The sequence below is a fragment of the Puma concolor genome, chromosome E1 (assembly GCF_028749965.1).
Source record: "Puma concolor isolate L17-30 chromosome E1, mPumCon1.1.hap2, whole genome shotgun sequence".
Taxonomy (NCBI): Eukaryota; Metazoa; Chordata; class Mammalia; order Carnivora; family Felidae; genus Puma; species Puma concolor.
The window spans coordinates 50,639,989-50,654,814 of NC_141680.1; the positions used below are offsets into that span (position 1 = coordinate 50,639,989).

A 14,826-nucleotide genomic window follows, 5' to 3' on the forward strand; every position below is an offset into this window, starting at 1 on the left:
GCATTCCTTACAACTAGCGGGTATTCGTCCTACGGGATACCCCTGGGTCAAGTCTTGCACCCTTTACCCCCTTCTGGAGATGTGCATTAACATTTACATTTTTTTTTATTAAAAAAAATTTTTTTTAAAGCTTATTTTTGAGACCGAGAGAGACACAGAGTGTGAGTGGGGGAGGGTCAGAGAGAGAGGGAGACACCGAATCCCAAACAGGCTCCAGGCTCTGAGCTGTCAACACACAGCCTGACGTGGGGCTTGAACTCACTAATGGTGAGATCAGACCTGAGCTGAAGTCGGACACCTAACCAACTGAGCCACCCAGGCGCCCCAACATTTACACTTTTTAAATGTTCTAAGAAGTCCTGCAGTAAAGAAAGCTGTTTAATCCAAATGTGAATCATATAGGCTGGGGATCGAGGACCCTGAGGGCCCTTGGGCTCACCTGTTGCGTTAAGATTTCTAAGCTAGAACAAAAGCCACACGACCACGTGTCCTTGGGGGCAGAGCCTTGGGGTTTCACCCTGCGTCTCATCCCTGTGTGGCCCCAAAGACTGGGGCCTCTCCTGTCAGCACATCCCAGGGTAGACAGGTGCCTCTATCCCTGATGTTCTGTTATCACCCACTTTGAGTCTGTACTGCCTGATGAACAGCCGGTATTTGGGACTGAGCAGCAGTAAGGACAGTGGCAATAGCAGTAACACGTGTTTTCAGGCTCCTTCTGTGTGCCGGGCACCGTGGGGAGCACTGTGCACGTCTCCCTCACTTAACCCTCAAAACCGCTGTATAGTGTATGTACAATTAAGCCCGTTTTACAGCTGAGCTGGTTGAGGCTGTATTACGTGCTCTGGCCAGGGTCACGGAGCTGGGATGTGGAAGAACCAAGATTCAAGTGCAGACATCTGACTGCGGGGTGCGGGCTCTGAGCCATTCTGGGCAACGCCAATGCCTCGCATTTGCTCCGGTGGGTCCGTGGTGAAGGATGGTCCCCTGGCACCCCTGGTCCCCTGCTGGTGGGGCGGACTGGGAGGTGCTCAGCTGCTGGTCCCCCCGGCACCTAAAGAGGGCGCCACTGGGGCAGGGGTGGGGAAGACCATTTCTGTATCCTGTATAAGGAGTAGTGGTTCTGAAAAGAAACAGGGGCAGTCGCTGTGGACTGACATGATTCAAGTCATTGTGCAGAATGTCTCTAGCCTAGAGACCTGGCATGATTTCCCAGGCTCATTCCGACTGCTATATCTCTTGCCTTTGCCACACGTCCTCTGCCAGTCAGCAGAGGTCACCCGAGGACCCACGCTGATGGTGCAGCTGCCATCTTGGTCTTGCTGTAGTGGGGTGCCCTCTGGGATGCTCCTGGGGTGCCCTGCGCCAGGGCTGAAGTGCTCCAGATCTCATTGGTCAAAATCAGTCACGTGCTCTATCCAATCACAAGTGAGCCGGGAGGTACAATCCGAACATGTGCCAGAAGGAAGACCCCAAATATCTGGTGACCAGCAACAATGCTCATCACATCAGAAACGCTCCCTGGAGTCTTCTATTGAATTAAAACCATGTATTCCGGCGGGGAGAGGGATTCCAGGAAGGTAGCACCCACATTCCCTTTACCTCAATGCAAAAACCGCTCTTACTTTTCTGGGAGCTCTTAGGCCTGTCACATTACTTTCAAATAATGACGCATCATTTGGAGTTTCTTGTTTTTCATGGACTGTTGCAAACGCTTTCTCCGTGGCTACCGGTGTTCCCAGATTAACGCCGCTGAGCTGATCCATCATGCGTCAGGGACGGGCTCACTTGTCCAGGGGCACGTTGACAATGGCTTCCGGGGCGGCACTCTGAGAACTAGCAGCTTCTATAAACGTCTCTGTGCCATATGTCCTTTTTTCCTTCTCTGGATGACTTCCTAAGGTAAAACTTCCCTGGTGTGGGGTTATACAGCTGCAGAATGTGAACATTTTTATGGCTCTTGTTAAGTCTGTCCTAGTCACCCGGGGGAAGCATTCTTACAGGTAACTGCTGCTTAGGCCTTGGCATTGAAGGCAGGTCAGTGGTGAAGTTATAATTATATTCATTTGCCTTCCCAGGCACCTCGGCTACCGAGCCTGGTGACAACAGGAGGCAATGCGTTGCGGGGGACTAAGTACGTGAACTTTTTGGATTGCTTCTCTCTCCTCTTTCCCGCATTCCCACGATCATTTTCAAATTTCTACAAATCTGGACTTTGTGTCTCAGGCTAAGCCACCTGTTAATAAGTAAAGTCTTGGCTTGGTGTAAAAATGTTCTGACCCAGCGGTGCCCTGCTTAGCAATATGCAATTTGTGAATTTTAGACAGACAGGTGAGGGATGACGGTTTACTCTTTTCCAAAATGGTTTCTAAATCACTTATTAGTTCTGCGGTTGGTGGGGCCCTTCCATGTTTGTCTACAGATCACTGATGACCAGTGGTGGGGTGGGAGAGCACCCAAGGACAAGGCAGGCTGAAGCTGGGGGATCAAGTACCCATTACCGGTATATTAGGAACAAAGACAAAGCATAAAGAACCCTGGTGGAGGGGATCTAAAGAGGAGAGGGCTGGTCCCTTTATGATGAAGCCCGGTGACCGCGTGAAGCTACGATATGCTCATTACGGTGCTGGGTAAATACTGTTTATGCCTGAAAGCAATCATATTTGTCAAGCAATCCAGGAACTGAAGAAAGACTCAGGCTGTTTATGTTTAACTGCCCCCTTGGCTGCTGACAATAAACATCGCAAATGAGGAGAAAATTGCAATAAACTATCTCTTCTGCTCATCTCTGGCCCTCTGTGATGAAAGGGGACAAATTTAGACCACAACCCCATCAACAGCTTTATAATTAATCTCACTTTTCAATAACAGCATCTATACCCTCTGCTGGGCCTGGAGGCTCCTGCTGCTTTGGGGGGGGGGTGCTCTGGGTAATGAAGGCACAGAGCCTTCATTATCCTTTCTGGGCTGAGTCACAGCCCAGAAATACATTTAAATTTGCACTGAGTCACAGGGAAGACTAAGAAGTGGGTTTCTGAAATGAAAACACTGTGTTTGGGGCAGGCGCGGTGTGCATTCAGGGGAACAATGGCTGAGCCTGCCATTGTGCCTGAATGTGGGCTGCTTTTAAGACACCCCATTTAAAGAGTGTCACCATGTTCAATAGAGATAATGAAAACTTGAAGGAATCCTATCAGGCAGGCTAATGGAGTCTGAGAAGCAGGTTGGGAAACAGCAAAAACGTGCCAGAATGTTTATGGAATGTTTATGGAAACACCGAGCATGGGGAGGGCATCTTCGAGGGCCTCGGGGACAATCCCCAAGTGACGCAGGGTGTTAAAATGCACCCCCAAGGGGACTCCCCTGCAGGAGGGCAGCGCTTCCTGAGCTCTCCTCTAGGGAGTGACGTCCCCCGAGCTTGGCTTGGCGAGGGAGGAAGATGGGGGTGAGAGTGTGGCCTGGTGTGTGTGTGTCCTCGCGGGGAGGGGGGATGTGGGACTTTGCTGCAGGCCAGGCTCCTGCTGGCCAATCCAGAGTCAGCTCGTTTGATCTCTCGTGCAGCGCCCTTGGAAACAGATCCCATTTCCACCCACCCGATCTCTTTTGTTGACATATGCAAATGGGACTCGGCGAACACAGAACACAGCATTTGTTTCTGGACTCAAGAGTCTGGGCATTCAAGGGGGACTGAGAAGGGAACTCAGCTTTTTGTGCCTTCGTGAACAGCAGGACTCTGGGGGGCGGGCGACCGTTCAAATTTTATTGTCAGGACTCTAAAGAGGGGAAATTAACTCAAGGGGCAGACCCCTTGCTGTTGGCTCACTAGTGGTGGTTCTGGATAAGCTGCTTTTCTGTGCTTAAAAAAAGGGGGGGGGGTTATTTGGCCTGAGATGAATATTTTTATTGGGGCTAAAAGCCTAAATAATCACAAACCATTTTACTAGCAATCAAGGCTTAACATCACTTCTCCGTTAACGACCAAATGCAGTAGGCTAATGCCCGGAGTCTTTCAGTACCTAAGAGGCTACTTTAGATCCAAAAGATGTAAGACAAGGGCCATCAATGGCGTCCCACCCCAGAGGGAAAGCCAAAGGTCTGTGATGACTTTCATACTCTTAAGACCTGGGCTTCCCTTCCCTCGCAGACCTCAGTTCCCACTCCCTCTCTAGGCTACTTTGCTCTGGACACACTGGTGGTTTCCTGACCTTTTTTCAAAACACGGCCACACACTTCCACCCCAGGGCCCTTGCACTTGCTGTTTCTGTCTCCTGGAATGCTTTTACTGCACATCTGCCCATGGGCATTCTCTTACTTTTCTCTGGTCCTCACTTTAGCTACACATGAGGCCCTCCTTGGCCGTCAATAAAATTTCCATCTCCTCTAGCACTACATCTTCTTTTCCTGCTTTGTTACTTTTCCTCTTAGCTTGTCACTATTCTGTATTTTCCTTATTTAGCTCGTCTACTGTCTCTAGATTGGGGGCCTCATGAAGGCAACGGTTCTTGTCTGTTCTGCTTATAGTGATAACCATGCACACAGTACACACTCAAGTATGTGCTGAATGAATCCACAAATGGGTCAATGGATGTCAAATGCCAGAAAGGGTGATTCCCCCCACCCCCTAGCCTCATCCCAAGGAACACAGATTCAAAGATTTCCTTGGGTGTAGCTCAGCTGCCCACCACGGGCATTTCTTTCTGTTTTCTCTAAGGCTTTTGGCTATGGAAGGTCAGACTCCCGGACATCAGGACTTGGGTGCTGGGAATTATAAAAAGCTGCCCAGGGCAGAGTTGTTTTTAGGTAAAACGACAGAGATCTGGTGGATAGATGCTCACCCGACCTGCTTCCCCTCGCTGAGCTCACAGGTACACACATTCTGCTTCCCAGCCCTTTGCGTCTCAGTGAGGGCCATGCGGCCAGCAGGCTGCAGGAAGGACAGAGGTGCACCACGCCTCCAGGCCTGGCCCCTGAAACATTCTGTGCAACTTCCCTTCTGCTCTGTCTTCACTGGCCAGTTGAGTAAGGAGGGGGTCACTGAAGGAATGTGAGCCCCTAAAAGACGGCAGGGCCAGTGAATGAAAGAAGCCTGCCCTCGAATGACCATGTGGACAATGTAAGATAAATCCGTGTCGTGTGTTACACTGCGGAGACTTGGGGTTGCTCGTTAACGTGGCCAGTGCGATTTGCCCCGACGACGCAGATATTAAGGCCATATATTAAAGAGCGCCAGCCTAGGCAGTAATCCCCCCGCTTATCTGACCTACGCAGCCTCCCTCAGAGAAACCTAATCTGTCTTTTTTGTAACTGGAGGTTCAGCCTCCATGGACTTTTGTGAAAATGACAATGAACTGCCGAGAGTTAGTTACGGAAGAGATGGGAAGGAGCTATTAAAATTATTCTTCAAGTTTTACTGTCTTCTTCCTTTGATAACAATCGCGATGATACACAGTGGGCAGCTGCTGGGGTAATGTGTGCACACAAACGTGCAGGGATTCATAACCTAACCCGGTGTTGAGATTCTGAAAACCTACAGAGGCCACTGTCGTCCTCCACGGAGCTTTTGTGTAGAATATGAAAGCTACGTTGTCTGGGCCCCAGGTTGCAGCTTTCAGTGTGGGGTTTTTATGACCAGGAGATGACTGCTGTGCCTACTGAATATAACCCCCTTTCAAGGGGGGGGTGGGGTGGGGGTGGATTTCTCCCTCTTTCACCTGGGTTGGGGAAGTCAGACCAGCAGGAGCCAGGTCCTGCTACCGTGGTCCGAACCGAGCTGAAAGACTCCCGTTATCCGGCAATAAACAAGCATGAAAACGTAGCAACCCGTTACCTGCCCAGCTAGCATTTCATATAATAGGACGCCATAGGCCCACCAGTCCACGGATTTCCCATACGGCTGATAAGCGATTATCTGTGGGAAAACACAAACATCGATTACAATTATTGGCGATCAAAAAGCCTGTGTTAGAACAGATACGTCAAGCACGTAGAGCTTTCTGCACTAAGCGGGGAGGGCCCTGCAAATCAGACACACTGGGAACCACCACCCAGGAATTCACTGCCCAAAACCTGTTCGGGAACAGCTCCTCTGAATCCACCCGGAGAAACTACACAGTGACGTCTGAAGGTTTAATTATCCTCACTGGTGAAAAATATTTGGACAGTGAGGTGGATTTACTTTTGGGAAAAAGCCAGAGGCCATTCAGACCCAGGGTCTGGTAAATAAGATAATCAAGCTATGTAACAGAATTTTGCTAAAAGTCACAAAGATGATGGCGGTGATAACGTATCTGAAGTTTTTCACAACATTTTTAAAGCGATACAAAATGATCAAATGTAATATTTGAACCTTGTCTGAATCTTGATTCAAACCAAACCAACTGTAAGAAAAAATCTGGAACACTGAAACATGGTCTTGATGATATTAAGAAATTATCACTAATATAAACCACATCTTCTTTATACATTCATCAGCTGATGGACATTTGGGCTCTTTCCATAGTTTGGCTATTGTTGATAGTATACAATGGAATATTACTTGGTGATCACAAAGAATGAAATCTCGCCATTTACAACAACGTGGATGGAACTAGAGTGTATTATGCTAAGCGGAATAAGTCAGAGATAAATATATGATTTCACTCATATGTGGAATTTAAGAAACAAAACAGGGGGCGCCTGGGGGGCTCAGTCGGTTATGCACCTGACTTCGGCTCAGGTCATCATCTCATGGTTCCTGGGTTCAAACCTCACATCGGGCTCTGTGCTGACAGCTCGGAGCCTGGAGCCTGGAGCCTGCTTCGGATTCTGTGTCTCCCTCTCTCTCTGCCCCTCCCCCACCCATGCTCTGTTTCTCTCTCAAAAATGAATAACCGTTAAAAAAAAAAAAAAAAGAAACAGATGAACATAGGGGGAGGGAAGGAAAAATAAGATAAAAACAAGGAAAATAAAAGATAAAAATAAGATAAATAAAAATAAAACAAGAGAGGGAGCCAAATTATAAGAGATTCTTAAATATGGAGAAAAAAACCCCTGAGGGTTGCAGGAGGGGAGGTGGGTAGGGTCGCGGGCATTAATAAGGGCACTTGTTGGGATGACAGGGTGTTGCATGTAAGTGATGAATTACTAAATTTTACTCCTGAAACCATTATTACGCTCTACGTGAACTAACTTGGATTTAAATAAAAAAATTTTTAAAAAGATTAACTCAAAAGAAGTGTCCTTTTTGGTTAGAAATGTGTGTATTTATGAGTGAAATGCACGAGAGATGAAGTATTTATGGGTGAAATGACATGATATCTTAGATTTGTTTTACTTTTTTATTTTTTAATGTTTATTTATTTTTGACAGAGAGAGAGAGACAGAGAGAGAGAGAGAGAGAGAGACAGAGAGAGAGAGAGAGAGAGAGAGAGAGAGAGAGAGAGAGAGACAGAGCGCGAGCGGGGCAGGGGCAGAGAGAGGGAGACACAGAATCCGAAGCAGGTTCCAGGCTCTGAGCTGTCAGCACAGAGCCCGAAGGGGGGCTCGAACTCACAGTGTGTGAGATCATGACCTGAGCCGAAGTCGGACACTCAACCCACTGAGCCACCCAGGCGCCCCAGACTTGTTTTAAATACTTAAGCAAGATAAGTGGAAAAGGATCAGAGTAGATAAATGAGATGCCCAAAATGCAGGCAGCTGGTGAGGAGTGGGGTGATAGCTCGCAGAGACCTGTCCCCCGACTGCTCCCTCCATCTTTGTGGCTCTCAGAAGTACGAGAATAATCCCACGACCTGCCCTCATGGAAGAGGGTAACACTGATTTGAATTTCTAGTTCACAGGCTATTAAAACACTGGTATAGTTGCCTAAGGCACACAATCCCTGCCCCCTCCCTCCACCATGGATCACGCCCCAGGATTCCAGGTGAAGACGTCCCAACAGGTACTCAGCAAGACCATTCTGCCATTTTGCATACGCATTTGACTTTGAAACGTTCCAGGATATTTTTTTTAATGGCCCATGATGCCTAATGAAATGTCCTGGGACATAAACAAACCTTCTGCGTGTTTCTTCCTCTCCATGTCTTTAATGTATTACCAATATTTCTCCCTGTAGAATGAGAAATACAAGCTCTTGTGGCTTGCCTCAGTGTGGGCGGCAACCGCGGGATACACGCTTGGATCTGGCAGCTTTAGAGCTCATTTCCTTGACAAGAAAATGATAACCAGAGGAACCTATGAGGGGGCCTTCTTTTCTTTTTTAAACTCCATTTGTTCTTTTTTGAAAACTTGGAAATTGCACGCATACAGGGTATAAAAAGCCCTACTGAAATGAGCTGCCACGCGTTACCTGATGACGGACATTGACGCCTGTCATTCTGGTTCCAAGACAGGAAATAACTGGATCAAAGCTTGTCTTGACCAAGTAGAACAACAAGAGAAATGCTCTTTGGGAGAGCAAAGACATACATTTGCTAAGCACCTCCTATGTATCGGATGCTCTAGGAACACGCTGGCGAACCCAATGCGGCAGAAATGATTATTCTTCCCGTTTTATAGGTGAGAAAGCTGACGTGGCCAAAAGTTTAAGAGACCTGCCCAAAGCCAATCAGTTCGTAAGCGGTGCCCTGAATATTGACATTTTGTTTTAAAAGTACAGTTTATGGCTTTCAAATATATGTAATCACGATACTGACACCACATAAAATATTAATCAAAGGGCTTCAAGGATTAAAGAGGTTTAAAATCACCGTTTTAGTAGCTGTACCTCTAACATTTCAAAAGCACTTGAATAAAATTTGTTCTTGCAACTGTATGAAAACCAGTCCCGGAAATCTATTTTCATGAATCAGTGTTTTAGTTACTCTGTTTCTAACACAGGCAGAGCGGAGGCACCGTGTTGCTGTGGGAATTAATCAAGCTGCAGAATGGTGGGGGCTGAGTGAGGGGGGTCACGGTGTATTTCATATCCTCTAGTCTACAAATATCTGAGCAATCTGACCAACCAGACTCCTCTCTCCTGGGTGGCAGCAAATGCCACCTGAGTTTGGAAAGCTGTCAGAGGTCATGGGTACGGAAACCCTGTTTTTGGCCAGAATGATTCACAAATTCTGAAAGCCAGGCCCCTGAAGGGTTTTGTTTTGTTTTGTGTTTTGCCTCTTATTATCAACTTTGGTTCCACTTGCTTTTTATTTTCTGTTTCCACAGCATTAAACTCTCATGACTCCTGCTGATAACACCCTCTCCTTCCTCCAAGGCTTACCAAAGCAGAACGTCAAGTGCCAGTGGCTCGTTTTTCTCGGTGATAGCACTTGGCAGTCTCTGGAGCCCTCCAGTCTCTGGAGTCTCTTGGCTCCGCAACTGGGGCCAAGATGACAAAGTCATGCTGAATACTGCAGCGCCTTCAGCTGTAATAGCAGGCTGGGATTTGGAACTCGGTGGGAATTCTTCTTGGGGCAGCTCACAGTGTGTCAGCCCTGACTTGTGCGCTCGATGAGACGGGAAGGTCCGGAGAGCTAAGTTACAAGGTACAGTGGTGCAACCTTACCATCGCAAATTCATTTTTATTTTATTTTTTTAAGTTTTTTTTTTAATATTTATTTTTGAGAGAGTGAGAGAGAGAGAGAGAGAGAGAGAGAGAGAGAGAGAGAGAGAGAGAGAGAATAAGCAGGGGTGGGGCAGAGAGAGAGGGAGACGCAGAATCCGAAGCAGGCTCCAGGCTCCGAGCTTTCAGCACAGAGCCCGACACGGGCTCGAACTCACGGACCGCGAGATCGTGACCTGAGCCGAAGTCGGACGCTTAACTGACTGAGCCACCCAGGCGCCCTGCAAATTCATTTGTAGAATGAAACATGCTTTTCCCCTCAATGATGAGCTGCTATTAATAAATACCTCCGATTATCCAAAATCTCACTGGGAAATGGTGTTAGGGAGCCCCATTGGAGATAAACATTTAAATACACATGATGTAGGATGCTGGCTGCCCTGCCCGTGAGCTGTCTACACCTGTGCTGTGTGGTACAGTAGCCATTAGCCACAGTGGCTCCTGAGCATTTGAAATGTGGCTTAGTGCAAACTCTAGGTGCAAAATATACACCAGATTCCGAAGACTTGGGACCAAAACCGTAAAATATCTCATTAGTATTTTGGAGATATTGTGTTAAATAAAATATGCCAGACTTAATTTCACCTGCTACTTTTTTCACTTTTAAAACTGCAGTTGCTAGGGGGTGCCTGGCTGGCTCAGTCAGTAGAGCATGGGCCTCTTGATCTTGGGGTCGTGAGTTTGAGCCCCATATTGGGTGCAGAGAGTACTTACTTACATCTATCTATCTATCTATCTATCTATCTATCTATCTATCTATCTATCTATCTTTTAGAAAAAAAACAAAACAAGAATATGGCTGCTACATGCAGTTTGGCCTGCATTTTATTTCTACTGGATGATGCTGGTCTACACCCCCTCACAGGCTCCTGCAACCTACTCTAGTTCCTGGGCTCTTATTGGCCCAGGGAGTCAGCTTTGGGTTGAGCACCAGGCTCAGAGACCACAGAATGGATGGTGAGGCTCTCTTGTTTCTGTCCCCACTGGGGATGGGAGCAGGTGTCTCTGGGATGTGTGGGCCAATGGAGGCTTACGGCCAAGCCCTGCAGGGGGGTGGGGGGGGGGGCTGAGATGGCAATTTGGTTCCCACAGCAGAGAACCTCACAAAAGAGAGGCTGACTTGGCAGATCTCCCTTCGGCACATGGAGGGTGGCCTTTAGCTTCAAAGACAGACCCCCAACAGGGCCACTGTCATTCAGCTTTACTGCTATTTGTCATTACGATCATTTTCCTTACACTTACATGAGCCAATTGCCTGGGGGAGATGTCAGGATGTTTCAAATGGCTGCCTGTCTTGTAAAAGTAAGATATGAATGAGCTTTCTTCCAGGCCGGGCACAGGACTAGGAATGAGGGGGGCAGGGAGGAGGGGAGGAGGGGGGGGGCTTCTCATCTCTGACCAGGCCAAAGGCCACAGTTGCTGGAAGGACATTGCTCGGAAACCACCCACCTTCCACCCTCTGCCAGGGCTGCATACTCAAAGGCCTCTCAAAGAGGAGGGGGGCTTCAGAAGCTTTTGGGGGGGCAGCATGGTAAGGTTCCCGACGCTGCTGGCAATAGCACCCAAGACTGTAGGCAACGTCACCATCGTGGTGCTCGCTGTGCGCCAGGCTCCTTAGTCCATTAGTGCGTTTAGCCCTTGTGAGACTTTTAGGAGACTTTTCCTCACCATTTCAAAGGTGAGGAAGTGAGGTTAAGGAGCTTGCCCAAGGATAGATGATACACAGCAAGTAAGCCGCAGAGCCAGGATTTGAACTCTGGTTCTCCAGACTCGGCATCCACACGTCTGACCTTTTTTCCAAACTGAAGAGCAGCCCATGACCCAGTGTGGTTCCCTGGACGGCTATGGCGGGAACTGACCCAAAAAGGGGTTCAAATGCTGAACAGGATCACAGCTGCCAAGTTGGCCATTTGGCTCAGGAACTCTCGCCCTGGAGGCCTGGTCTTAACGGGACCCATGAGATCGCCATGTGTGTGAAGAGTCACTCTCCTGTTCCTGATTGTACCCTGACTGGACTCGACTCCTCATTTTCACACCGTGTTTACTCGCCAACCCTCCCGAACCCGCTCTGATCAGCGGCCTGACCACAGAAGGCTCTCTCCAGGCTGCCATTATAAAATAGCACTGGCCTTTATGCATAAAACATGCTTGAGGCCTTTTACCCCCTCAGGGCAACAAAAAATATCTCTTCCTCTTATTAAAAAATAAAAATATTTCAGGGGTGTCTGGGTGGCTCCGTTCATTGAGTGTCTGACTCTTGGTTTTGGCTCAGATCACGATCTCACAGTTTGTGGGGTGGAGCCCTGTGTCAGGCTCTGCAGTGAGAGCCCAGAGCTCGCTTGGGATTCTCTCTCTCCCTCTATCTCTGCCCCTCCCTTGCTTTGTATGCGCTCTCTCTCAAAATAAATAAACAAACGTAAAAAAAAATAAAAATATTTTAATTTTTTAAATATTTATTTATTTGAGAGAGAGAGAGAGAGAGAGAGAGAGAGAGAGAGAGAGAGAGAGAGAGCGCGCACGCATGAGTGGGGGAGAGAAAGAGGGAGGGAGACACAGAATCCAAAGCAGGGTCCAGGCTCTGAGCTGTCAATAAAGAGCCCGACGTGGGGACTGAACTCCTGAACTGTGAGATCGTGACCTGAGCCAAAGTTGGACATCCGACTGACTGAGCCACTCAGGCACCCCTAAAAATATTTTGATGAAAAATTATGGTTGTTTCTAAAAACATCCTAAGTTCCCAAGGGCAGATCGTGGAACACAAGAGGCCCTCTTTATGTACATGGTGGAAGACAGCAACGTGTCAAAACAGTCGGGGGAGAAAAGATCAGCTGGAGTGTCTTCTGGGTGTTCTGTCCCGACAGCTGGGACCATGAGTTCCCGAACCGTCTCCTTCACTCCCTCCTCTGGGGCCCACAGACCCAGGCCACGCCTCTCCTGGAGCCTTGGCCACGTCTTGCTGAGACTGCTTCTCTGCCCCCACTCAACCCCTAGAGGCCTCCCCAGCAGGGGCCGGGCTGCCCTCCTGGGCAATGGGACGCCGCCCAGCATCACAAAACCACCCCAAGCTTGTGCTGGAGAAACAAGTAGATCTAATCCGAGCCCAAACTGTGGGCACCACTGACCTTTTAAGCGCAAAATCCAAAGTGCCTGTAGGGGTGCTGGGTTGCTAAGGCTGCAGGGAGCCTTTGAGGTGCTTTGCAAAAGTGTCCTCAGGGTTCTGAAAAGGAACCTGAGGTTCAGAGTAGCTAAGTGGCTTGCTTGAAGGTCACTGGGCTGGTTAGCGACACTGTCTCCTGACTGTGTCCCCTTCCTACAGCACCAGGCTTGGGCCAGAGCATGAGAAACAGAAAAGCTTCATGGTGAGTGGGGGTGAGGCAGCCGTTCCCCGCCCCTGCCCCCCACCGCCAGCCAAGAGGCTTCCCAGACACCTTCTGGGAGGCACGTCCAAGCCCAGACTGCCAACAGCCACTGCACAGGAAGCACACCGTGAGGAGAACACTCTGAACCTGACCTCTGGGGACCAGCTCTGCCATGTGGGAGCTGTGTGACCTTGAACAAGTTGCTTAGCCTCTCTGAGTTTCCATTGCCTCAGCTGTGATATTGGAAATCGGGCACCTACCGGGTCAGAACGCGGTAGGGGATAAAACGGCCTTTTGTATAATAAACTGTGTTTACTGCAGGTGGGTTGAATGTATTATATGGCTCCATAATGCCTAACATCAGAAATAAGAAACGGCTCCCGGGTATGGCAGGCAGGCGAAAATGAAATCAAGGCAATAAACGGAACCCGGCTCACAGGAGGACAAAGGAAACATTCTGCTATCAGAGAGTATATGCGTACTATGCATTAAACACCCCGAAATGACTGCTGGCACCTGGCAATTGTCATCAACACCGAACCTTCCATTCACTCTATCTGCAAATATTAGCTTCCTATGTGCCGGACATTGCTCTAGGCATGGGGTACATAAACAAATAAAACAGATTTTAAAAGCCCCTTCTCGTGCAATTAAATTAATTTTTACCAGAGCAGCAAAACTTCAGGTTTCTCTTTTTCTCATTCACAGACCCTCCCCACTTCCTCCTTCCCTCACTCGCGCTGTTTATGGCTAATTGTACGTTTCTTTGGACTGGACACTCTGCTGGGCACAGGGATTAGGACCCGAACTAGGGAGATACAGACACGAAAATGGGTAAGTAACACTAAAATGTAATACCTTATATCAGGGATCTTAGCACATCGCGTGACAAATACCCGCTATATTTGAAATATTTGGACAAAATGCATTATATAAGTATAAAGAGAATTGCCACAAGATGAAAATGGCATGTCTGGAGTCTAAAGCATATACTTTCTATTTAGACAGAAACTGTGGCTCCATCTAGGATTGGAGAGAACAGAAAATGACTTCTCGAATGACAACAAAGGTGCTTTACAATCTATTCATAGTACCCACCTCTTCTCCATCCCTGATGGCTCACTTTATGGGAACAGAGAGTGAACAGCAGGACAACTGAAGTCCTGCTCCCCCAAAAGGTCATAAGAGGAACACCTGGCACTAAAATGCTTTGTAACGATTAACACTGGCTTTAAAGAGCATCTCCTACAAAAGGGATAAAGGAAGGAAGGAAGGAAGGAAGGAAGGAAGGAAGGAAGGAAGGAAGGAAGGAAGGAAGGAAGAAAGAAGGAAAGAAGGAAGGAAAGAGGGAGGGAGGAAGAAGCAAAGCCTGGAGGGAGACCAAGCCTGGTGATTACAGGCCTCCTTCCCAGGTCTATCCCTGACTCTCATTTACAGAGAAAGACCAGAAGCTATCTATCTTTTAATTAATAAAATAAAAAAAAAATTTTTTTTTCATGTTTATTTTTGAGAGAGAGACAGAGCATGAGAGGTGGAGGGGCAGAGAGAGAGAAGGAGTCACAGAATCCGAAGCAGTCTCCAGGCTCTGAGCTATCAGCACAGAGCCCGACGCAGGGCTCGAACTCACGAACCATGAGATCATGACCTGAGCCAAAATCAGGAGTTGGATGTTGAACAGACTAAGCCACCCAGATGCCCCCATTAATACATTTTTAAAAGAAGTTTTAGGGTCACGGCAAAACTGAGCAGACTTTACAGGGTTCCCATATACTCCATCCACACACGTGCAGTCTTCCCCCCCACCCCCCATGAATAGCCCTCACCAGAGTGGTAGGTTTGTTACAACGGATAAACTACATTGTCGCATTATCCTCATCCAGAGTTTAGCTG

At 48.1% G+C, this 14,826-nt stretch overlaps 1 protein-coding gene and 1 long non-coding RNA gene across 6 annotated transcripts in view; one reads left to right on the forward strand and one right to left on the reverse strand.

The window, feature by feature from the left end:
* PRKCA (protein kinase C alpha) overlaps positions 1-14,826 on the reverse strand; it is a 402,962-nt gene that overhangs the window by 24,322 nt on the left and 363,814 nt on the right. For all 5 annotated transcript variants that reach the window (XR_015244249.1, XM_086687811.1, XM_086687808.1 and 2 more), the window contains one exon: positions 5,825-5,905. Coding sequence is in view for 4 of the 5 variants with exons in the window: in XM_086687811.1 (XP_086543937.1) it covers positions 5,825-5,905 (81 nt within the window). In the remaining variant the exon portion in view is untranslated. The remainder of the gene's footprint in view (positions 1-5,824; positions 5,906-14,826) is intronic.
* Positions 8,916-14,160, forward strand: LOC147574487 (uncharacterized). Its single transcript, XR_015244248.1, has 3 exons — positions 8,916-9,500; positions 13,645-13,770; positions 13,941-14,160. It is a non-coding gene; the product is annotated as an uncharacterized LOC147574487 (long non-coding RNA).